This window comes from Idiotropiscis lumnitzeri, chromosome 20 (assembly GCF_059441095.1).
Source record: "Idiotropiscis lumnitzeri isolate Australia: NSW breed Sydney's pygmy pipehorse chromosome 20, RoL_Ilum_1.0, whole genome shotgun sequence".
NCBI lineage: Eukaryota > Metazoa > Chordata > Actinopteri > Syngnathiformes > Syngnathidae > Idiotropiscis > Idiotropiscis lumnitzeri.
Genome location: NC_142410.1, coordinates 8044199 through 8069357, shown reverse-complemented (window position 1 = coordinate 8069357; position 25159 = coordinate 8044199). Strand labels below are relative to the sequence as shown.

At 41.4% G+C, this 25159-nt stretch overlaps 1 protein-coding gene across 1 annotated transcript; it reads left to right on the top strand.

Moving 5' to 3' along the window:
• Positions 1–2348: 2348 nt before the first annotated feature.
• LOC148317464 (cytohesin-3-like) lies at positions 2349–25159 on the top strand. Its single transcript, XM_088283993.1, has 13 exons — positions 2349–2719; positions 15011–15093; positions 15360–15424; positions 15560–15626; positions 15735–15853; positions 17457–17537; positions 17628–17740; positions 18716–18864; positions 18988–19099; positions 20509–20585; positions 21574–21645; positions 21732–21886; positions 23018–25159. The coding sequence occupies exons 1-13, from the start codon at positions 2701–2703 to the stop codon at positions 23088–23090; spliced, it is 1185 nt and encodes a 394-aa protein (XP_088140119.1). The 5' UTR covers positions 2349–2700; the 3' UTR covers positions 23091–25159.

Genomic DNA, 25159 nt, shown 5'->3' with positions numbered 1-25159 from the left:
TTATCCAATTTATCACTACTTTTCCCATCTAAGCGTGTGAATATTTTCATTCATCCAGATCATTCCATTCTCGGGGAATTGAATTGAGTGCCACTGGAATGATGCAGTTGTCTAGAAGACAGCCGTGTCCCATGAATTGATGAACCTGTTGGGCAGAAATGTCGCTAATTGGGAATCATTCCAGCAGCCTGGGTTTCCTTCGTTCTGCTTCTGTTTGCTGGTCTAATGCCTAGTTGTCAGTAGTTGTTTTTGATTTTTCCAAATATTCCAACATAGTTTCAGCAAAGTTCTTGAAGCCCAAGCTACCAGGTCAACGTCTCAGCAGACATGCTTTCGGTCTTTGGTAGGTTGTTCTTCCTCAGGCGCTGTGGTTTCCTAATAAAATAAAATAAAATAAAATAAAAACATCCCTTCATATTTAAGAAGGCGCCTGATGCCCAAATGTCCTCCAGAAAGAAGAGCTGGGAAATGTGATTGTCTCTGTTTGTGATAAATTTGTGGTCATTTTAATCTTATATTATTGTAATATGATTGGGTTTGTTTGAGTGTGTGTGTTACGACTATTCCCCCAGGAATAGCACTCGCCCAAATTTCCCACAAGGCTTGTCAACAACTCATTGCATGAAACAAAATATATAGATCTATTTTCAATAGCCTCGGGAATGTGTTGACGAGCCAAAACTCTTGGAGTCGGAGCGTAGTTTAAATCAAACAGCAAATGTACAAGTACACTACAGACTTGTGTTATTTCCCGTTGAATTAAATCAAATCTTTCATTATCAGAATCATTGCAGGCGAAATGACGGTATCAGCCTGTGCGTGCGCGCGCTCGGCCTCGTTGCACATGAACGTGGTCATCTGCAAACACTCAGCAACTCTCTCTGGGTCACTTCATCCTCATCTCCCGAGATGTGTGCATGACATATTTTAATGTGGCTGACATGTACTGCCTTGTAGGGCTCGCTTCCAGCACTTTGGTCCAAATTTGTTATTTTCTTCTTAAAATTATGACTACATTTTAGTGCCGGTCGGGATGGAGTTTATAGGTCCAAAATTAATCAGCAAGGAATTAATAATGATTCATTGATGCCAGTTGGGGAGGGCGAGACATGTAGTTCTACTGTCAGAAAGCAAGCTGGAGAAGAGCGAATAAACTTCAATTTGCCATTGCTCGCCCATTGACGTTGCGTTGTAAAATTGTTGCCTGGCAAGAAGCTTTTCTCTCCATGACTGCAGTACTACGACAGTTTGGGAAGATTTGTGTCTGTCGTTACACTGATCCAACACGTATTAGGCTACAATGTACGCTATTCATGGCAGGTTTCCCAGATATGCTCTTAATCAATCTTACCAAACTATGCAGCAGTAGGCCAAATATTCCCCACTCTATATTAGACACAGCTCTAATTATGATCCGATGAAGTTCCACACGAGCATAATTATACAGGCACATGATGCGAGTTAGAGCAATACTTCCTGTGTGTCCTGCCCATGTGAACTCGTGACTCAGCTCACTTTTCCAGGGACGATCCCTCAGCTCGGAGTGCAGGAAGGCGGTGAGGCTGAGGACTCATTGTGCGACACCACAGGGGACAATGGAAGAAAGTTGGTGACACGGAAGTGAGGTGATGGAGACGCCCTCATCCTGCGTCACATGTCACATTTATGTCATTTGAGGGTGTATATCCTATATTAGAGTAGGGTGGAGGACAATACCGACACTTCTTAATCAGATGCATGACAATTTTTTTTAAATAAGGGCAGTTTATATCCAGATGCCTCTTTTGTTATTTTATTAAATCAATGTACAGATTATTTTAGCATAATTTAATACTTAAACGCACGTGAAAGATCCACAGGTCAACCACAAGGCTTTGAAGTGAACAAAATTACCACGTGAGCCCTCCTTACAAAAAAATCCTATTCAAAGGCGGCACAAAACTCCTGAACAGCTAACCAACACAAAGAATCAATTTTTTACACATTTCGCAAAAATTAACGAATTTTAATATTATACGACTGTCTTGCAGGGTAGGTTGTGAAACAAATATGCTAACCACTGGTCCACTGTCTATATTGTAATTTGTATTTTGTTTTAGCCCACTTACATACTGGTAAGAAACTTTGTGTATTTAAATACAGCAATTGAAATTGTGCATTTGTTTAATCTACTCTGATTACTTGACTCTGTGTCGACAACATTTCTGATGCATAATAGCGTCACCTCATCTTCGTCCACAATGAGCTCCCAAAAACGTCCTCATTCACTTAACAGGGAATGCGCGTGCACGTGCGCGCGTGTCAAATGTTTGCAGGGGGCGGGGCGAGGTGACGTCGCGGCGGTTGCAGCGAAGCGAATGCGAACGCGCTCGCAGAGGATGAATCAGACGCGAGAGGCGGTGGTGGGGGGGCCGAGAACAGTCTCGTCGCGAAGACACATTTAAATTTCGCACGTCCTTCGTCACAATTAAGAATCTGATTAACATTCATTGCGGGGCAGATTGCCGCCACTTTGCGATCGCGTAGTGCCTTCATTTTCGAAATTCATCTGCGGCCAGACGTCTGACAGCCTCACACGCGCCGGCTTGTCCCCAAGGAGAGCAAAAAAAAATATATTAATAAGAGAGGAAAAATATATATTTGTGTGGGTCCATCTGGACACACCTTGAGGAGGACTGCCCTGTCACCACTCCAATCAATATGGATGAAGACAATCACGGTAAGGATGTTTTTCCTCATTTCCGATTCGCTCCTTGGCATGGATGGACGCGTTCCTGTGTACATCCATGCTTTTAGTAAAATAATTCCACCTCTACACAAAAAACAGCTCCATGCAGGTAATTCAATTTCCTTGCTCAAGGCACGTGACCATGCTTGCTCATTTGAAAACAAAAACCGTTCATTTGTCCGCATTTCCCCCCAAAGTGCATCTGTTTGAAGCCCTTGTTGCCAGGCTTTAAAGTCGCTCTCTTGCTCACACAATCTTCTATTTGAAGTCTGCAAACTGGGTGGAATTGATAAGATAAATGGATGGCAGCCAGAGAAACAAGCTCTCTCTCCTTTGTAGTTTGCTGATGAAATCCAGTGCCACCGAAGGTCACTTGATAATTGAGGATTAAACAAATACAGGAGTAGGGGAAAGTGTGTCATGCAACACATGAGATTGATTTTTAAAATTGATTTTTAAAATAATTTGTCATATGTATCTATTTGTGATACTGTTTTTTTAAATAAATGAATAAATAATTGCAATTTAACAAATGATATTTTCAACAACGGAGAACATTGCAACAAAAAACAAAAAATCTGGGAGAACTTCTAGCCCACCTAAAAACTCTTGGAAGGGACTATAAATGCCAGATGGCAGCAAATCACTTTTTTTCTATTAGGCAAAGTTAAATGAAGCTCCTCCCATCACTTCCACATAGTGCAATGTTTTTTTTTTTTTTAATATTTATTAGACATGGCTTTGACCTGAGCACAATAACAGCAAATAGGTGAGTTTTCCTGCGACTAATGGGTGATAGGTTCCCCTCATAAATCCTCAAGAGTCAGAACATTTTGACTTAGATTTTTCTCAACATTTTTATGTCAAGCAAGTTTGCATACTTATGTACATTTTTAAAAAAATCTAAAACACAAAAAAATATAAAAAATCGCCAAGTGAAGTCAAGAGCTCTTAAAAATTTCCTCGTGAGAATAAAGAATTTGTCCGAAAAAGAGCAACCATATTTTGCTTTGATTTGAATTTTTGCAGTGCTGGCTGTCGTTTTTACCACAAGCGCTGCCATTCGTCTGTCTCATTCATCGCGCTTGCAAGTATAACCTCCATCAGATAATCCCAACCACCTTGAACGCAAACGTAAACAGGCTCCGGTCTGATAAGAGTTTGTCAGTTAAACTGTGCGAGATTACCAAGAGTTGACAGGCATCGTCATTGCCACTTCCCCATTTGCCCCCCCCCGCCATCTTCTGGATGCACAGTAAACCATGAAATTCAGGCCAGTAACAGACTTGACTGATTTCATTAAGCCTGGCCATGCACATGTTTAAATACGCACGGGCAAATTGCTCTTTGCTCATTAAGACCAGGTGTCATTTATGATCTTAGTCGCCTTTTTTAAGATCTTGCATATACTCAGTGAGATTAAATGTAGCTGAAAGTGACCTTTGAATGTATAATAATCTACATGTTGTTTCAGGGCCTGTCTAAAATGACTTCATTAATTAAATATTTAATCAGGATTTGAACTGGACCACCAGTCTCCTCTGTAAGGTCTGCACGGTGCTCAGTGTTAAAGTTGCGTAAATGTGAGGAATGGTTGTTGGGTCTCGTGTCCTGCAATTGGCTGCTGACCAGTCAAGGGTGCACGGCATATCTCAGCCAGGGTGACCAAACTGTGAGTATTTGATTTCCCTCTAAAAAAGGGTCATAATTGTCTATAGATGCCACAAGCTGGAAACAAAGCACTTCTTTTGTCTAAATGAAGCTCCTCAACTCACTATAACATAGTTCCTTGTCACTAAAATGCCACAAGATGGCAGCAGAGCACCAGTTAAGCTTAATGAAGCTCCTCAACTCAGTACTTTGGCACCATGATGCCGCAAGATGGTGGCAAGGGACTGCTTTTGGCTCAATCACAGATTTCAAACTCAAGGTCCGGGGGCCAAATCGGGCCCACCACTTAATTTTTTGTGGTCTGCAAAAGCAATTCATGTGTCAACTATCATGACCTATAAATATTATATATTTTTAAAGATTTTTTGTTTGCCTTTTCACAGTGACTTGAACAAAAATTTAATGAGCGATTATCCTTGACTTCTGAGTTCAAAACACGCAATTTGTTGAGTATACCTGTACAGTATACGTCCTAGATGTAACATGCCAGGATGGCCGAGTGGTCTAAGGCGCCGCGTTCAGGACCCAGTCTCCCCAGGAGGCCTGGGTTCGAATCTCGAATTTCCCCATTGTGGGACTAATAAAGGCAATATTATGTCAACGTGCATGCTAATGATGTTAATCCATCCGCTAACCATTCTGGAGGAACTGCAAACTCTGCTTTGTCTGTTTTAAAATTCTTGGTGGAACTCTAAGCTCGGATAGACATGTGTGCCCAACTGTACTTAAAAGATAAAAAAAACTCCACATACCTATACATGTACACCATTGTAGTCAGTGTCGATCATGTGACGGGCTGTCAGAGAGCGTCGAGACATGCTGTTTTTGATCAGACTGGAAACAGCCCCTGCGCTGGATGAATTATTCAGATAACTTACCATAAATGTTAAACTAATGGGGAACGTCGCCTGACTCTCACTCAGTTGCTCGCACGGTCACCGCTGCACACGTCACTTAACATTGCTCACCCGCACACCTTCATTCCAGGGGGGAAGAAAAGGGGGGGGGGGCGCTCTGGTATCACACGCGTGGCGTCGCAAGCCCGATAAGTTTGTCACCACCGCAGAGAGGAGCCTGTCAGATGAGAGCAAATACATCACAATTTGTCACATTCCCGCGCATCTGCATGCCAGATTCCATTCAATCCCGTTCACATGCGCGTCGCACTTTGCTTATTTTGTCAGGATCTGCTGCTGTCATAGCAGGCTGCTTTGACGCATCACTGCCAACAGTTAAACACTTGTGTGTACGTGTGTTTTGAGCATTTGGCACTCTTTATATGTATGGGTATAGAAAGTGTGCAAACTGTGCAACATATGCTCAGATGTGAGAACAACATAGTAGCGTCTCAACAGCCACGGGGAGCCCAGATCTCCCATTTTTAGTGGCCGCTGATTTGAATTGCAAATGTAGCGTCAATCGTAACCACAGCGATACTGATAACGACGTAACCCCATTTTTTGTTAGCTTTCAAAAATAGGGTCGTTTTTAACCCCTTGTTGGATCAAAAGCTTGACCCAATGTGTTGGGTACCATTAATAACCCAGCGCTGGCTCTGTCCCTTTTTGGACGCAACGCATCAGTCAATTTCATTTTCACATTTATGGGAGTTAAAGTCAATGCATTAAGAGTAATAAAGGAAAAATCAAATTACCAGTAAATATGCTACAACATTTTAACCATTCTGCTCCATTATCTCCGAGCCTATTCACCGCAAATAAAAAGTAACTCAGCTCCACAGTAAAAAACACACAATTATCCCTTAAGGGGTGTCATACTGGTTAGACGGAGTCATGTGGTCCCGGGAAGGACGACGAGCACAAACCTCGTGCACTTTGGCCTGCATTTTGCGATCAATTCTTATTTATATGCGGAATAAAACCATCCACTGTGCTGATGAGTTTTATTTGCACTGACGCCTGGCCTTGGTTGTTTTATTTCACTGAGTTTCCTGATCAGAACTGCTGCAGTTTATATAAAGCACAACCGACAATGCGCACAGGTAAGCGATTTATAAATGTGTTTTGATTTTACAGATGGACAGAGAAATGGAAAGAGGAGCACACATTTTTATTGCCTCTGAGTATGTTCAGACAAACGCTGATTTGATGGGAGATTTTACATATAATATAATTTCCCAAGGATTAAACCATTTACATCACCATTACTTCAATTTCTTTCTGTTTACTTGGAGTGTTGTAAGCAAGTCGTATCTAACTGAAGAGCAGCTGCTTTGTCTGGAAGGGCCTTTTAATGGTGCTCTTAGCCATGTGCACAATTTAATGCGTATCTTTTTTTTCCCCCCTAGTTGAACTTATCGCCCTAAACCTAAGAGACATTAAACTGCCGGGGAAAGAAATTGTCAAGCTAAAGCAGCTTTTTGTAAAAGCCTGAATCCACTCGCTGTATGTGTGACTTCTTGGCATCGAGCACAATCGCCTCTGAGGGAATTAGTGGGTTAGAAGGGGAAGTTGTGTGATTAGGGTACGTTCTTTGTTGTGGCTGTAGGCGCAGTTGTGTGGGAGGGGAGCAGACAGTCATTTGGGGCAGCTCGCCATTGGAGGTGGACTGACTGCAGGAGAAAGGCAGGATGGCAGAGAATGACACTTTTTCTGCCGTTCTATGAAATCAAATCAAGTTTATTTTTATCGCCCCAAAGAGGAGAAGTGGCAGGAAAACCGGCCAAAATTCAGATGCTGAAGACATTTCGCTCCCATTTCATTGCACAAACACTCCAACATGGGAAGATTAATCACTATCAAACATCAATATGAGGCGCGGGCGTTCAACAACAATAGCTCAAACAAAGGAATGCATAACTCCGAAACAAAACACACTCAAGTAATGAATCCAGTCTTGTGACAGTCTTTGTTTTCAAGTACAAGTCAGTTTGGGGGGGGCTCTTGATTTCCTGTTAATGTCTGTTGTTGGCCCGGCTGCAGGGAAGAAAAATGCTTCGCTATAAAAGCATCGAGCCAGATTGAATTCCCTCCGTCCAAATGTCTTCAAACAAAACGTCTCCTTTGTGTGTCTACCAAGATTTAGTGCACAACAATCTTCGCTCAGTTGTGTTGTTGAAGAGCTTAAGAGTAGATTTTGTAAAGACCGTGAATTGCTTTTGACTGCCAAGATTACAGGGTTTGTGGGGCAACAGTAGAAGATTAAATATACTGTATGTTATGGCACATGTTCCACGCCGAACGCACCGACCCAGATTGTAACCGCGAGTAAATGTGCCTGAGAGTGAGTGGGAGCTTGTAAAAGACTTGACTATTAAGAGCTGAGAGAGGAGACTACATATGGAGCTGATTAGGAGAGAGACTGAGAAAGCTTCTCCGCATGTTCCCATCACCATGGTAGTGCGTGTAAATGTGTGTGTGTGTGTGTAGGTGGATGGGATGGGTTCGCGAGTGAGGCAACACTCAGCAGAGAGGTAGTCTCTCGTGGATTTACCGCTTGTAGAAAGGAGAAGCTCTCCAAGTCTGCGCAAGCGAGAGACGAAATAGGCACAGCAACGTTTACTAGAATGGTAACGAGTAGCGTACAGATCTCCGCAGAGGTGAGAAGCCTAAACATGTCTCAGTTGGACTGAGAAGAATTGCAATGCCAAGAATGCTACTTAAAAAAATAAAATAAAATAAAATAAATCAATAAATAAATCCCAGCGTCAGCCTGCCAGCATCTTCCATTTATAACTCTGCAAGTAGGTTGGATTCTGTATTGTACAACCTCAGGTACATTTTCCCTTAAATTCGACTGTAACATAGTTGATGACATTCCAGAGGCTCCAAGCCCCCTCAAAAACTGTTTTTCCTATTTAAACAAAAAAAATGTTAACCTGGAAATGGGCTGAGTAGCGTTAATCCATTTCCAGCGGACATACACTGCGATTTTTAAAAAAAATGATATTTCTTGGCTCTTTTTGTTGTAATGGAGAACTGCGCTAACACCCAGCTCATTGTTACCTTAATAAAATATCCTGGCACGCGTTTATTTCATGTCCTGCGTTTTCTTCATGTTCAAGTACGTGTTTTCATTCTTCTATGTGACAATGTGAGCTCATTTGCATTTAATGTCAGTCGTTCTATGCAGAGGCTAAATGGAGCACAGGTGACATGCCAACCATGCATAAACCCCTGAAGGCAAGGCAAGGGTCAGCTGTACGTCCTGTCCAACGAAAGACGATATCAGAAAACTCATTGGCGGTAGGGCTCGCAAAAGCGCTTCAAAATGGGTCTTCAAGCTGGATACACGTCGCAATAATGTCGGCGAGTTTATCGGGTAGATGATTACATTCATTCAGGTTGCTGTCCGTCACTTGACTGACGCCTGGAGCAAGCAGCAGAGGTGTGTGTCAGGAAATGATCCTTCAAATACACGTCACGTGTCAGCACGTCGTCGTCTCACTTTTGTTTGCCTTTGCTAGGAATCATGACATCGGTTTGAAAAGATTATTGGCTACAATAATAAACAAATTATCGTGTTGCAAATTAAAACATCACTTGCATCTAAAAGCACAATTAGAACCAAGACTTGGCATTTACACACTTTGTGGAGTTTAAATTGGTCACCAATGAGTGAAACACAACCGAGATGTTTGGACTGACCCTAACCCTGTCCAGATGTAGAAGAAAAAACATCAGCGTGTTTCATTCTCAGGCCGATCAAATCCTCACATGATGATTATTTTGGCCTGCCAACATACGACGGCAAAAGCTCTCAGATCCTACCATCGATTCGAATATATTATCATAGCGCTGATGCTGAGCAGATGTGTGATTGAATGAGGACATCATGTGCCGACCACCCCCGTTGTAAATGCGTGCTCAGCTGGAGGTCCCCATCCCCAAAAATGACAGATTAACCCGAACAATCAGCTTCTTTGAGCCCCATATCCTCGGTGAGGTAGTTAAAACTAAAACGAGAAGCTCCCCAAATCTTTCCTCTCACGCAAAGAGGAGCGAATCAGCTTCCGGGGAATGACTGCAATTGTACTACATAATGTAAAGGGAGTAAATGCATTATATTGATAATAAATTCTATTTTTTAAAGAAAATATCTGGTTTATTGCTACAAATTGGTTAGGAGCTTACAAAGGTACAAACGATTTTGCCTAGCTCAAATTAATGAAATGAAAATTAAATTAACGGCATTTCAGTTCATATCAATGGAGACAATTGGTGCTCGAAAGAATTCAGTCCAGTGCAAATGCTGGCTGTCATCATAACCTCTTAAAAAATTTTTAAATTACCGTATTTTCGCAGTCATAAGGCGCACTTTAAAGTCACAAAAATTCTCCTTAACAAACAAAGCGCCCTGTCAGTCGATGCGTCCATTAAATGGACAAAGTTCCACTCACGCCCATCAGCCCTTGTCATCAACGAGCTGTTGGAAGTGCATGTTAGCACACCCTGCTGGGCAAAGAGTGAGTTGTTCATGCTTACAATCGACCGTGACAAATACACTTTCTGACTATAATGTTTGGGTGATGGTGTTGGAAAAAGCTGGACAAAGGGCAGCTGTCCACAATGTTTTAGTCTGTCTTATCATTTATGTTATTGCAAGCAAGCAACGTCCCAGGTTTAGACAACAGACAAAAAGTCCAAAGCATAACAGCACATCTCTTTAAACAGCCATGCAAATCTCTCTAAACAGCTATGGGATTGTGGGTCTCTGCTCCCAGAATGCATTGCTTGAATTAGCTAAGGTTGAGTGGCTTTTGTGTTATTTTCATTTTTTTTGGGTATATTGATGGCATGAGAGATATATGTTTGTGTTAATCTTATTTCTATGTTTCATTGTTTGCTTGTATGATGAGTTTTTTATTTTTTTTTGAAACCGTGACTCTAAGGAGTGTAGTAAGCAGCCAAGTCCCTCCCCTGACGTTGCTTTGTAGGCTATTGCCAATGCACCTAATATTGGCCTGAGCCATTGTCAATGTCAGCTATTGTCAATAGAGACTTGGCGTCTGCTGCAACAATGGGGTGATTGCTCATGTTATTGGGGCATAGTAGGCTGCTATCGGCTGTGTCAGTGTGGGCAGCTCTGCCAGGTTCATGCTATGCTAACAGCAGCTTTGCTATCGTCTTGTCAGGCGGTGCGTCCAGTATATGTTACAAAGACAGAAATAGCGCCCTCAACAGGTGTTGCGCCCTTTGACACGGCGCGTCTTTTGGGTGCGAAAATACGGTACATTTAAAATCATTAATCATTCTCCCCCTTCTCGCTCTTCTGCACCCCCACCCCTAACATGCATGCACTCGCAATTGACAATGAGGCGCTCTAAAGCGGTCACACTAGTGGACTAAAATGTTGAAAATGTCGCCTTTTATAATGCAAAAAAATAAAAAAAATGTCTCAACAAATCATCAGCCCAGCACAAGAAGCAATATTTATGCACACCTAAATTGTGTTTTAGATTTACTCTTCCCCTATTCCAGCTCCTGCGCCATCATTGACAGCATTCCAAAGTCTATGAATAACTTCCACCTCCTCCATTCTAATGACATCCCATAATTCTTTGCTACGTGAACCTGAGTAACACACAACACTATATATATATATATATATATAACCCTCTAATCTCGTTGCACACTTGAGTACAATGACAATAAAGGGATTTCTATTTCTTTCTATTTTCTATTTCTATACGGCCTATCTCCTGCTCCACGTGCTTCCTTTTATCCAGCCGAGCCAAAGTAGGTTACAATCGGGCAGCTGCAACATCTGCGTATAGGCCGGCCATACATCACACTTCCGCTCGTATCGGGGGCTTTGAGGGGGAGGGGGAGCGTGCGGGATTAGTGCCAGCTGGCCTTGCGTGTATGTGGGTGTGTGTGTGTGTGTGTGTGTGCTCGAATCACCACGTCTGTCTGTCTTGTCTGTCTATACGTCTCTGGTTGTAATGTGAATGCTTTTACAGTGGGGGGCAATGAGGGGGAAGTGGTGGGTTTTAGATTAGAGACCCACTTGTTTGCTGCACTGCCAAGCAGAGCAACAGGGGTCATCTCTCTTTTTTTTTTTTTTTTTTTGAAGCATTACAGTGCGTTAAGTCGCTAAAAAAGCCAGGGAACCATAGCTAAATCCACTCCCAGTCACACAGCAGCCCGTGTTAAGTGATCGTGGGATTTTCACTCTCTGCAAGCTCCATGTGCTGGATCACAAACGCTTCCGAGCCTTGCTGGATTTTACATTGGAAAAATCTCACAGCACACCACTAAACTGTCAAAATGTCACAGTAGGTACATGCAGTATTATCACGATCATTATCATTATCGCATACAATTAATCACCAGCCAATTTAATTTAATTTGAAAAAAACATTTGAAAAAAAATATGTATTTTATACATTAACGCATTTCAAAAGAAGACAAAAATAATGACATTAAAAAAATAAATAAATAACTCATACCTATATTGTTGTAACTATTAAGGGACCAAAAATAAGTATTTTATTCATTATATATATATATATATTTTTTTTTTTTTAATTAATAAGCTGATTAATCAGTTATCTGAATTTTATTTATGCAAACGTCGTAATCGCCCTAAAAACAAATCCATATTGGTAGGGGCTCATTAACTCAGTAAATATTGTAAATAAATATTTTTCCGACCAGTTAAGTGAACTTGGATAATTTCCCACAGGGGTAAAAAAAATCCAACTATGAACTTGCTTGCTCCTCTTGCATGATTTCTACTTTGAAGCCCATTTGCATTTCAGGCAATCCACATGGACAAACGTCTCCTTGTAAAGGTTATGAAAGTGAAGATTTATTGAAATCAAATAAATTAAAACCGGTGGGTGGTTTGGTTGAGGGGCAGTTGTTCCCTTCGGGTGCACAGAGAAGCAGGGGATTTACTCCTAAAAGTAGATTTAGGGGGATTTGTTTTTGGGGGGGTAGTGGGTGAGATTATGAAGGGAGCCTCATGTGTGGTTGGACACATGATGGACTAAATCTTCTGGGCGCTCTCAAACCGCTGTTACAGTGCAGAAGAAATGTATTGTACCTTCTCCCCATTTTGTGTTCAGGGCTTAATAAAAATGGATTCAGTAATAACGGAATTCTTTATTTCTATTTATTCTACACACAAAACCATCTATCGCGATGACGCGCACACTGTTGTGAATTTGAGTAGATTATCAATATAGTAGACCCACGGCTTCGTCTCTGCTTTCTGAAGAAACCCAATTAAGAAATGAGTCACGGAAGGTCACTGATGAAAGTGTGTTAATAATGGAATTGGCAGACCACCTCTGCCGAAAAGCCCCTCCACCATTTCCAAACAAGATTATCCACCGGCGCAAAGATGTGAGTGCTGATTCTACGGTCCATTTTATGAGTTTGGAGAGACCAATAAGATGCAGTGAAGAGAGCCCTGGGTTGGAGGATAATGGTAGCAGTCGGATAATAATGGCGGGGGTCTTTTATGACATGGAGCAATGTCTACCATTCATTAGATTTGGAATGAATCAAGATTGTAATCAGGCGTGTTGTTGTCGTGAGTAGACATTAGTTCATTAGCTAATGTAGGGCCTCGGGCATACAGGAGGCTTCGGGATGGCTGTTCGGTGCACGTCATCAGTATAAATAATCATCAAGACATGCTTTTCCATATTTTGTTTGGCATTTTGCGGATTGAGCTTGCTTAATAATTACCGTTTTAGAACCCTACAGCAAAACTCACAGCCATATATTCTTTATCCTCCGCGAAAAATTAATAGTTACATTTTATGTAATTGTGCACTGTTTTTACATCATAGGTCATTATAGAGTACAATTTTCCCTATTTAAAAAAAGAATTGCAAATTTTTTGGGGGGTTTATTTTGTATCGAGACGGGAGCGGATTAAAGCCACTTCCATTTATTTTAATGGGGAAACATGATTTGAAATACAAGTTTTTGAGTTAAAAGTGTGGTCATGTAACATTTTAAACTTGTATCTCAAGGCACGACTGTCTAGACATTTCCACGTGACCCCGAGCAATTCTTCAGCGATAGTGTATCGGCCTGATTTAATTGACCAGGCCAGAAACGTCTGCAGAAAGGTGGAGAGGAACCACCCTCTCTACCCCTTCCATAAATCTATGAACATCACTGAAAGTTTTTCTATTATGAGCCCTTAATTATCTTTTAATATCCTCCACACTTGTAGTATAGTTCTATAAGTGCCGGCGGTAACAACCACTAATTAACGTCTTCATTTTGCTTCCCTCTGTCGCAGTGCTTTGACACCAGATGGGAATAAAACGAAACATGGCTCCAAAGTTAAGACGTGATAAACGCAGGTCCGGCGCAGGAAATCCCACAGCAGTTCCCCCCTCGCAGCTTCCCTAACACTAAACACGACGCTTTAGGAATATGGTCCATGAGATCATTGAAATGTGAGGCAACGCTTCCTCTAACAAGCTGTCAAAGTCAAAATAGGATGAATTTGTTCCTCTGAGAAGAGTGACCTTGTTTTACTTATCTTGAGGGAGTGATGAAAACTGGTGATTTTTTTTTCCTTCTATCAGCTCCCTCCGCAACATGTAGGCGATATTAGCCCCGTGGAGAGATTTGTGCCGCTTTTGCCTAATGACGCAAGAGGCTCCAATTTGACTCGTTTTCACATTTAACAGCTACAGAAACGACTGTTAATTTTCTCAACCCGAAATTTGATGATCTAAAACAGACAAGAATGAAACACATTCCCATGCATTTTTTTTTTAATTTTGTAAATGCGCTACAAATTTTTACAATTAAAATAAGTATTATAAAGACTCCATTTGAAAAAAATTATATATATATATATATATTTATTTTATTTTTTTTTTAAATATATATTTTCTTAATATATATTTTTAAAATATATATATATATATATATATATATATATTCTTTTTTTTTTTTTTTTAATATTCGCAGAATAAATCGTAATTGCAATATTAACCTAATACAATTCATAAATAGATCCAAACAAAGAAGAATGTTCCCATTTTGGATCAATAACATAATTTGTGACAAATGAACAGCATGCAAGTATAAACTGAAGGAGCAATTTTATTTTCTTCCCAACATGTAGGCGATATTAGCCCTGCGGAGAGATGTTGGCCTAATGACGCGAGATCAAACATACTTAATGTGCCTTAGTAGGACGGCTCGAGATAAAGATGTGACTCGTCCCTTCTGCTTTCTCATATCTTTCCTGGAGCTGGAAGTTAAATTGTGGAATCCAGTGTTGTGGAAACCTAATCTGGATTGGTTTTATTAATAGAATTATCCCTTGGGCCGAGTGGAGAAGGAGGAGTGGGCCAAGTCACTTTGAAGTGGATTAATTAAAACCCTTTCCCTCTTTCTCGAGTTAATTAAGACTGAAGACATCGCCTCGTGATGCGCCTCGCACCATCAGAACGAGGTGAAACACAGTGAAGCAGCAGCGATCGGCGGCAAAACACTTTTTTTTTTTCCCTCCCATGTTTTGCTGATTATTCGCAGCTCCGAGGTGCCAGATTGGATTCTCTTTTCCCTTTTTGATCTTTGCGTGTTGTCGCCCGTGTGCACTGGAGGATGTGAACTGGGTTCAAATGAGTGTGCGCTTACGCTGTGTTTTGGCCATCATGTGTTTCAGTTCCTGAGGATCTCTCCCTGGAGGAGAGGGATGAGCTGTGCAACATCCGGCGCAGGAAAAGAGAGCTGCTCGACGACATTGAGGTGTGTGCGGGAAACTGTGCAATGGCTGAATTTCGTTTTGCAACAGGTTACAAATTCTATTGCGATCCACTGCTAGAGCTGTAAAATTTACCAAGATAACGTCGAAAGGTTATGATAAGATTATTTAAAAAAAAAAAAAAATTTCAACAATATAATTTCCCCCCCACTATACTCTATTACAGATGATTTGCAGTCATCAAAATCAATTTGCCAAATCCAAGTAGAGCTTCACAGATTAACCCTTGATTTTTATACTTTGCTCGCAGAGGTTGAAGTTTGAGATCGCCGAAGTCATGACAGAAATCGAGCAGCTGACGTGTGTCGGCGAGAGGTAAGATGCTCAGGACGAGCTCCTCCTTCACATTTTTCTCAAGTATGTCAGTATGCCGGCATGCTTGGTACGGATCAAGTTTCCAACTCAGTATATTGGAGTTGTACTCACTGTCCTCGTCAACAAATCTTGCAGTAAAACATCCCAGAGAAACAAACAGATCGCAATGGGCAGGAAGAAATTCAACATGGACCCTAAAAAGGTACTTTGTCACCGTCCTCATCTTTTCTATCTTGCTCATAGCCTTCAGTGAGCCTTGAAATGGTTCACGTTAACTCACCCCCCCACTCCTCGCCGTCCCCCTCAACAGGGAATCCAGTTCCTACTGGAGAACGACCTCCTTCAGCACACTCCAGAAGACATTGCCCAGTTCCTGTATAAAGGCGAGGGTCTCAATAAGACCGTCATCGGAGACTACCTCGGCGAACGGTGAGATGGCCAATCTAGCTCGGCATCTTATTCGAGACTTTGCTCCAATGGTTTTTGTTTCAAAGATTTCTCGGGATTTACAGTAAAAGTGGGCCTAGCGGAAGTGTTTGTAGGGTTTTGAAGCATTGCCATTGGCATGTTTGACTGGTGCCATCTTGTTATTTTTCCATTTTTGGAAAAGAGTCCCGAAAGGGGTAGAATTAACGAGGGTGCAGATAGGTTGCCATGGCAGCCACTTTACAAGGTCACCTTCCACTTTTATGATGATACATTACCCGAAATGGGGCAATAGTAGCTGGAATCAATTTCCATGCATGCCATTATGCAACTGTTGTAATTTACTTTCACGACAGAATGAAATAGAAAAACTCAATAATCAACAATCAACACATTGCAGTCAGTCCTATCATCTTTCTTTTGGTCCCAACACATTTTCCTTCCCAGCCTGCTTCTCTGAGTGGAGACAATAAAACACACAGGGGCGACCCAACCGGGGGGCCCCTGGTTGCCAAAAAGCTTCATTCATGGACCGTGTTCAAAGAGGCCACCTACCATACAAAAAAAAACAGAATGAGGCTTGACACTCTCTAATTATCAGTAATTGGGCTTTTTGCAAGGGGCGGGAACCTGTCATTAAACGCCGAGGGGGGGGCAGCAGGGAAACAGACAGCGCTGCAACACACGCGCAAACACAGTAAGAGAGATAAGAATATCAATGAAATTAATTTCAGTAAACGTTCAGATGGACGCGGGAGTCTTAAAGGGGCAACCAGACCTGGATGGACCTTGATCTTGATCGTGACATTTCATATCAAGTAAATTCAGCGGTCTTTATAATGAGGTTAAAAAAATGTAATCAATGAATGGAATGCATGAAAAAAAAAAAATCAATGAAATAACGTGTGGTCATCGTCTACGATCGCAAATTTTCTCGTCAATTCTGAACTTAAGTGTACATTTATTTCCCACTTATTCGTGGTTTACATTTACAAATGAATTCATTTTAGTTTATTTATGTGCAACCTAGGACGATCACTCTGTTAGAATTATGCACCTTTCTTTGGGTTTAGTGTAAACAGCCGACAAATGTAAGGAATTGTTTTTGGCCTAATTAAGTCTGGCTGCAGACGACTTCAAGAGGAACTACACCCCCGCCCCTCCCTCCCTCCCTCCGCCGCACAAACAGTCTGAGACAAAACAACCCTCAGTCCAAATAACTAAAGAATGTTATTTTATCCGAACCTCTGGTAAAAAGACAAAACTCTTTGGTTCAGAAAAAGACGATGGAGGATAGCACATGCAGAGGACATGTTTTACCTCATAACCCGCCGAGGGCCCAACAAATCGCAGTGTGCGTGGTTTTGGGTTTAGCTGTTTTTCATCAGTCTGGCACATGTGCCACTGCCTTGAGGCAGTTGGAAATGCAAAGCACGGGCCAGCTGTTTAAATTGCTTCCACACGGCACCTCTCAGCATCTTGTGTGAATAAATTAGTCATCATGACAGGAATGCTGAGGAAAGGCCCATTTGGACACCTGTTTACACGGTTGCATATGGATTGCATTTTTGTTTTCCGACATGGATTGTGTCTGCTCGTTCACCAGGGATGATTTCAACATCAAGGTGCTGCAGGCTTTTGTGGAGCTGCACGAGTTTGCTGACCTCAACCTCGTCCAAGCGCTACGGTCAGCGAAAAAATTAAAAGTCGTTAAACGCATCCTGACAGCTCGTGACGCCAACGGGATCAGCCCTCTTACTTCCTGTTTGTCTTCCAGGCAGTTCCTGTGGAGTTTCCGTTTGCCAGGTGAAGCCCAGAAGATCGACCGCATGATGGAGGCCTTTGCTTCACGCTACTGCCAGTGCAACCCAGGCGTCTTCCAGTCCACGGGTAGGTGAACCCTTTGGAATGATCTTGTTTCCTGTATAAATAGGTCACAAAATGTGAGATGATTGAGCCAACTCGTGAGATGGCAGAGAGTGAACAATTAAGTTTTCAGTTTACAGTCAAACTAAAATTTTATGTTAACAAATAATGCAAAACGCCATAGACAGGCTAACGAATAGCACCGTTATCATGGAGTTATTTCCCCCCTAATCTTTGGAGAAATTAAACAGCATAGTAAGGAGACATGTAATATTCATCGGCATATGTTCTTTATCCTCCGCAAAGGACATCCAACAATTACAAAAATAAATATTTTAATATTTTTGCAAATATTGAATATAACAAAATGGCCCAACATAACAAATTGTGGAAGAAGTCAAACAACTATGAATGCTTTCCACAAGCGACCTTTAAATCCAAAACACTCGAAAACATGACGACACGATGCACAATAAGCGTAGGCCATTGAAAGCGCATCTACGGCAGTAAGCTCCGAGAGTCGCCGTAACTACGGCTCAATAAGGATCAAGCAGACTTAAGTCACATCACACAACATCACAGCTCCGTGCGGCAGATGAGAAGCGAGCAAAGAGCCGCTACATCCATTATTCACAAAGACACAACCTGGCTGAGTGAGAACACAGTCTGGCGACTAACACAGTAACAACAACACACTAGTAAATATTTGAAGATGTTTTATGGAGGGAAAGAGGCTGCTTGTGCATACATGAGGAGGCAAAGCAGAGGGAAGTTGAGCAGTACTTACATTTACACATAGCTAGGAAATAACGTGCAAAAAAAAATATATTCTGTAATTCTGTTGAAAACATGAATAATGCAAAATCAGTACTTGAATGGTGACTAATTAAACCCTGATTTTGAATTATTTCATCTACCTTTATGTCATGATCCAATTCCATTCGGTACACATAAAGGCTGTAATAGAGAGAGATCTGTGACTCATTTGATTGGTTCCAGATACTTGCTACGTGCTATCATTTGCTATCATCATGCTGAACACCAGCCTGCATAACCCCAACGTCAGAGACAAGCCCCCCGTGGAGCGTTTCATCTCCATGAATAGAGGGATCAACGAAGGAGGAGACTTGCCAGAGGAGCTTCTCAGGGTGAGGAACTGTCGCAAGCAGGGTTTTTGTACGACGGTGGCCTCCCTTGTCATAAATGAGCCTTTCGTTGCAGTTTTCTACTCTGATGAACAGTGGCCCCCCCCCCTTGCCTTTTTCCTGCAGAATCTTTACGACAGCATCAAAAATGAGCCATTTAAAATCCCGGAGGATGACGGAAATGATCTGACGCACACCTTCTTCAACCCCGACAGAGAAGGCTGGCTCTTAAAGCTTGGTATGTAAAAATGTTCTGAAATAATCAAAGAAATCGCCCAACAATCCTAATCTATACGTCTTCCCTACATTGACTGATTGACGATATTAAGGTCAATACGCAATTTGAAATGATAATGTAATTAAAGCTTACATAGAACAGAGACAAATGGTCTTCTTACTGGGGCATCTAATCTTTTGTACTATTATCGGACCCCCCCCGCCCCCTCCTTGCTCCCATCCAGTCCCTACAGTCTGTCAGAACATAAAGTCATGCTGAAGCTTTTAGAGAATGCACTGGTGGGGAATGTGTGCCCAACTGCTGTGTCGCTGCTCATGTAGAGAAATAATGGAGACCTTCTCCCCTTTTTATTATCCGCCCTCTCTGGTCCTGCCCTGCTGACCTGACTAGCTCCCACCATGCGTTCCCCCCACCCCCCTCTCCTTCCTCTGCATTCTCTGGCTCGGGCTTTTCGGTCCCCGGCCAGCCGCACTTGCCAAATCAGCAAGTTAGGTTGTGCTTCCCCCCCCCCCCCCCCCCCATCACTGAATTCCATTTTCATTTGAACAGCATCAGAGGGGACGCTTGGGATTGTTTTGGATGAATGAAATCGCTCAGTTTTCCTGTTACCAGTCCCCCTTCAGTATGATAAATGCTATCACGGTACACTATGGGAGGTCTGAGCATCCTGCTGTGTTTCAATCTGTCATCTAATGTCCAGCGACAGCGGACGGATTTTTGTAATACACAAGAGCTCACATCTGGGAGGGGGTCACTCAACAGTTGTCAACTGCCACCAAATTTGGATTTATAGTAAAAAAGTGAAAGGCCGGTACACGTATTAATCCAGCCATGAAAATGCATTTCAATCGTGAATCTCACTAATATTTTTTTTTAAATAATTGCATTTAGTAGATTTATAGTTTAAACACAGACTTTATTAAATTATCTTAAACTCAGTTTACAGCATTACCCTTCGAAATGAATAGCGAGGGAAAAATACAGTAATATAAAATAAATACGAAAACTTCAATATTGTTAATTAAGCGGCGATATGGCTGATTTTCTATTTTTTTAAAAAAAGGTTATTATGAGATAAATTGTGTCTATTGAAAACACAATGTATTTATGATGTCACACCTCTGTAGAAAAATCTGGGTCAAGTGAACATTACGTATTGATTATATCAGTTTAACGGCTGCTTGGTGCAGTCTGCCGCAGACGTGTTACAGACTGTGCGTAACGCTAAGACAAAATGTTGTTTAGTACTATACAGGTTAATTACATCACTGAATATCCACTAATCCAAATAATCTGCTTTTATTAGACAATGCAGGCAGATGGCAGGATTGTGTGTGTGTTGATAAACAGATATTTCTTTTAAGAGAAGAAATGTAACTCAGCGATTTTTTTTTTTTTACGGTGTGCAGGCGGCAGGGTGAAGACGTGGAAGAGGAGGTGGTTTATACTTACAGACAACTGTCTGTATTACTTTGAATACACAACCGTGAGTATATATGTGGGTCCAAATGAGCAAAATTTACCTGAGGGCAAATGTTTTTGCTAAAGCGACACAATTGATTATTAAAAATGAAGAGGGAAGAAAGAAAGAAAGAACATGGTTCCACTGGGGATCGAACCCAGCACCTTAAAGCAGACGTGATGACCACAACACGACAGAACCACACCAAAACAAACTACATGACAATTAGTTCAGTTTTTCAATTCTGATTAGCAGGTCAAAAAAATGACGTATTGTTAGGTCAAAAGGTTTTTGCCTCCTCGCTATGCTCTTTGACCGAAATGAACCTCACGCCAACATCGGTTCTCATGGGAAACATCTGCATGCTACATGCCACACATCTGGGCCCGTGCAAAATGATTCAACCTTGTGTGAACACCCATCCCCAAACACACACGCGCGCGCACACACTCTCCTTCCTGTGCCCCCTCATTTGTAGTAAGATGACAAGAAGGATGCAGGGCCTATCCTCAAGGTCCACACACACACACACACACACACACACACATTCATCTGTCCCTGTAGCCATCTAGAAGTGTGCACGAGCTTGAGGCAGGAGAGCATAGGGTTACGTCTCCCTGGGGCACTGTCCCCTACGTGACCAGGATGAACAACACTTATATCGCCACCTCAAGGTGTTACTTTGACACCTTCTTCTCAGCTCCGGTGGAAATAGGGAAATTTGGACAGCAATACGATTCAATTTTATTTGGAAAGCGTCATGATAAAATTCCAAGTAAATTAGTCATTTTAGGGTCATTGTGGTGTTGTGTATAAAAGCTAAAATAGAAAACGGTTCCTGTCAAACTACTTCAAGACCTAATTTGTCCCCATGTTGTATTTAGCATTGTGTTTTGGCACATGGAGACAAACGATATTTGTCAATTGAATTCCAACATAAAAACTGTTTAGTTCTTTACAATCTATTAAATTACCTTATTACAGGCTATGTAACACTGATGCTTCTTTCCAGGATAAAGAGCCACGTGGGATTATCCCCTTAGAGAACCTGAGTATCCGAGAAGTGGATGAGCCCAGGAAACCGGTAAGGACACCTAATAAATTCCTTACATTTTCTTACTTTGAGACTGATTTTCTCACGGTCTTGGATTTCTGGTACTTGTGGTCTAGAACTGCTTCGAGCTCTACAACCCCAGCCACAAAGGGCAGGTCATCAAGGCCTGCAAAACGGAAGCGGACGGGCGCGTGGTGGAGGGCAACCACGTGGTTTACAGGATATCGGCCCCCACGCCCGAGGAGAAGGAGGAATGGATCAAATCCATCAAGTGAGCGCGGCTGTGTTTGTGCGGATCCATTTACACCGAGGGGGCACTTAGCCACATCCCATGTGTCGGCTTCTCATGGGTGACCTTGACGATGACACACCACTTGTACGTGTGTGTGTGTGTGTGGCATGAATATCCAACACACACACACACACACACACAATGGAAACCCACCCCCACTGGTGACCGAACAGGAGTCTGTTTCTCACACTTCTACACAGATAACACACCGAGGTGACTTCTGCTTTGTTGGATAAGCTCACTTCCCTTTGATTAGTGCAAGCAAACACACACGCACATGCACACCTACTTGCACACACACACAAGTGGGTTTGATCTCAGGATTGGTGTAATGTGCCACATTTGATTTTTAAACTGGATATATCCTTCGTTGAAAGTTCATTTGAATAGTAAACTACATTGTAAATTAGCATTTCAGAGCTGAGCAGCATGGTGAAATAGTGGTAAGCCTAAAGTGGTTCGAATTCCAGCTCTGGCCTTCCTATGTGGAGTTTGTCTAATGTGTCCGTGGTTGCGTGGATTTCCACCAGGTACTCCGACTCACTCTAATGTGACACTACTGAGTAGAAGTGCTAAAGAAAATGGATGGATTGCATTTCAGAGCTCTAAATGTTATTACAGACCTCCCATGCTCTCTAATGGTGCTACAATCCACTTAGCATTGATGTGCATGTAATTTGTGCAATTTTTTGTCAAAGTGTTAGGCCGCTCCAAAGATGGAAATTCACCTTCATAAAGCTTGAACGACTAAAATCAAAGTCTTAGCTGAGATTCACTCCAAAAATTTACAAAAAAATGCAAGTGTACAGACTGACTTAGAAATAATATGAAGTAACGTCCAAATTTAGTGACAATAGGACCATATAAAACAATACTAATCTGCAACATCATGTCGTAATTATTACATATAAAATCAATGGTGGTTTCTAGAATGTGCAATATGTGCGGCCTCACAGATTGGCACAGTTTTGGGGGACAGTGGTCCTAACCATTCTTCCAGAATAATAAAAACATACTGCAATATTAAGAGGTCTCTTGTAGTGGTGGAAATTTTTTACATAGGCTACATCATTCAGTTGCTCAATAATAATTTCTCTCCAATTTTCCCAGAGCCAGCATCAGCAGAGATCCTTTCTATGACATGTTGGCCACCAGGAAGAGGAGGATAGCCAATAAGAAATAACCAAAGGCTTCTTTCAACCTCTCTCCAATTGCATCACTGCCACATCCGAGGCCAGCAGAATCAAACTTTCACTTGCGGATCGCCTCTGGATTGAACGCAATGAACTACAGTTACAGTATGTGCAACATTTTGGTGGGACACGTCTGGAAAGACTTTGGCACCCTCTAGAGGATAAAACAAGACATGAACGACTTGTACTTCATTCAGCTGAAGGATCCCATTCTCAGCAACCCTATCCTGCCTTGATGGGAAGCCTCTAAGCTAATTAATCAGCTGGTCTGATTTGTATATGCAAAACGCACTGATTTACCTGTAGCTGTAGATAAACACACAACCCTAATAGACTCAAAAAGGTTAGGAATATTGGGCTTTCAGGTGAAATTTCAGGATGAACCTAAAATGCATTACAGTGGTGCCTTGAGACAAGAGTGACCCCATTTGCTTAATGCTAACACAAAATACTAAAATAATATTGATGTTATGGTATTGTAACACTTTAAGCAACTGAATCAGAACACAAATGTGGACAGACAATATTAAAACAGAGTACTCTCACAGGCATATATTCTTTATCCTCGGCGTTAAATTACTAATATTTTTTAGTGGTTACACACATAAAGAAGTTCGACAAATACACACACTTCACAGTCCGCCTTTGCTTACATTTCGCCGTAGCCTCCAAAATGGTGGGCGATGACGTCTTGATGACGCAGGGGGTCATTTTTCTGTCCCATCTTGGCCCATTACCGACAAAGGACGTCAAACACTCGACTGTCTTGTGTCTTGTAAGATTTTCCGATAAGATTATTACGTCTTTAGTGTAATAAGAGTCGGGGCCAACAATTTTTAACACAATACGTACTCAATTTACGACAAATATATTGGCGTGTGGTAAAACCGGAAAATGTATGATTCCACAGACTGTGACGTTGATGGAATGTAGCCAATCAAAGCAGCTGATAAAGGAGGCGGCAGTAAATTTAAAAAAATGTCTTAAATACCCACTGTCATTTCTTTTAAATAAAAGTGCCCTCACCAGACGACAGAAAGTATATCCCAAGCAAATCTTTTTTTTGTCTACACTACCATTTTACAAGGCTTCTCTTCGGAAACACTCGTCAAACACCGGGGTTTACCCGGAAGTGCCTGCCTCTTGCGAGATCACGACGCGAGAGGTCTACCTGTTAATTGTTAAATAATTTCTTTATTTAGGTCTGTCAAAGATGTTTTTAAAAATCATTATGTCCATACACAATGCCTATTAGTGACCAAGCCTTACACATCGGGAGCATAATTCAGGGATTTGAATGCATTTTAAGGGCGAAAGGCGATTAGTGTTTTGCTTTAAGGGCGCGCTCAAGGAATTGATTAAACTCACCAGTAAAGTATTTTCTCAGAATCAGAAAGGTTTATCCTGAAATTCCACGTAAACGCCAACTATCAAAATTTTTTGTGAGTTGTGTATTTCATTTGTGAAAAATGCGTATTCCCATTGTTGGAATAACATTGGGAATTATTTGCATTACGATATTACCATTATTTGATGTCTTTAAGAGAAGCAACACTATCTCTAAAGCTGCATAAACACATTTGATGAAGATCCCACCGTCGTGATTATTTTTTTTTTGTGTGTAATTTATTTCCTTAATTTTTTTTAAACCAAAATCAACAACTTACAATTTGCATGTATATGATGTACATGTTTTATGTATTTTGCAAGTGATTTGAGTGGTCATTCATCATTTAGTTTAAGACATAATCATTGAGATGACATTAGCAAGAGAATAAAGATGCCAAATGATGGTGGGGTGTAAAAAAAAACAGGATTTTTGAAAAAATAAATAAAACCTAGACTATATATGACCACTCACCAGTACTTCGGTTATTTCATAAACCATGTTTTTTTGGCTTGTTTTCTTACTAAATCTTTGAACAGAAAAGGTATAAGCTTGCATTCATTGAATTGCTTATTTGTTGTATGGTGTACACATGGATATTACAATCTATTTTGTAAAAAAAAATACAAAGCTTTTAACCACCCCCCCCCAAATATTTTGAATTCATCACTC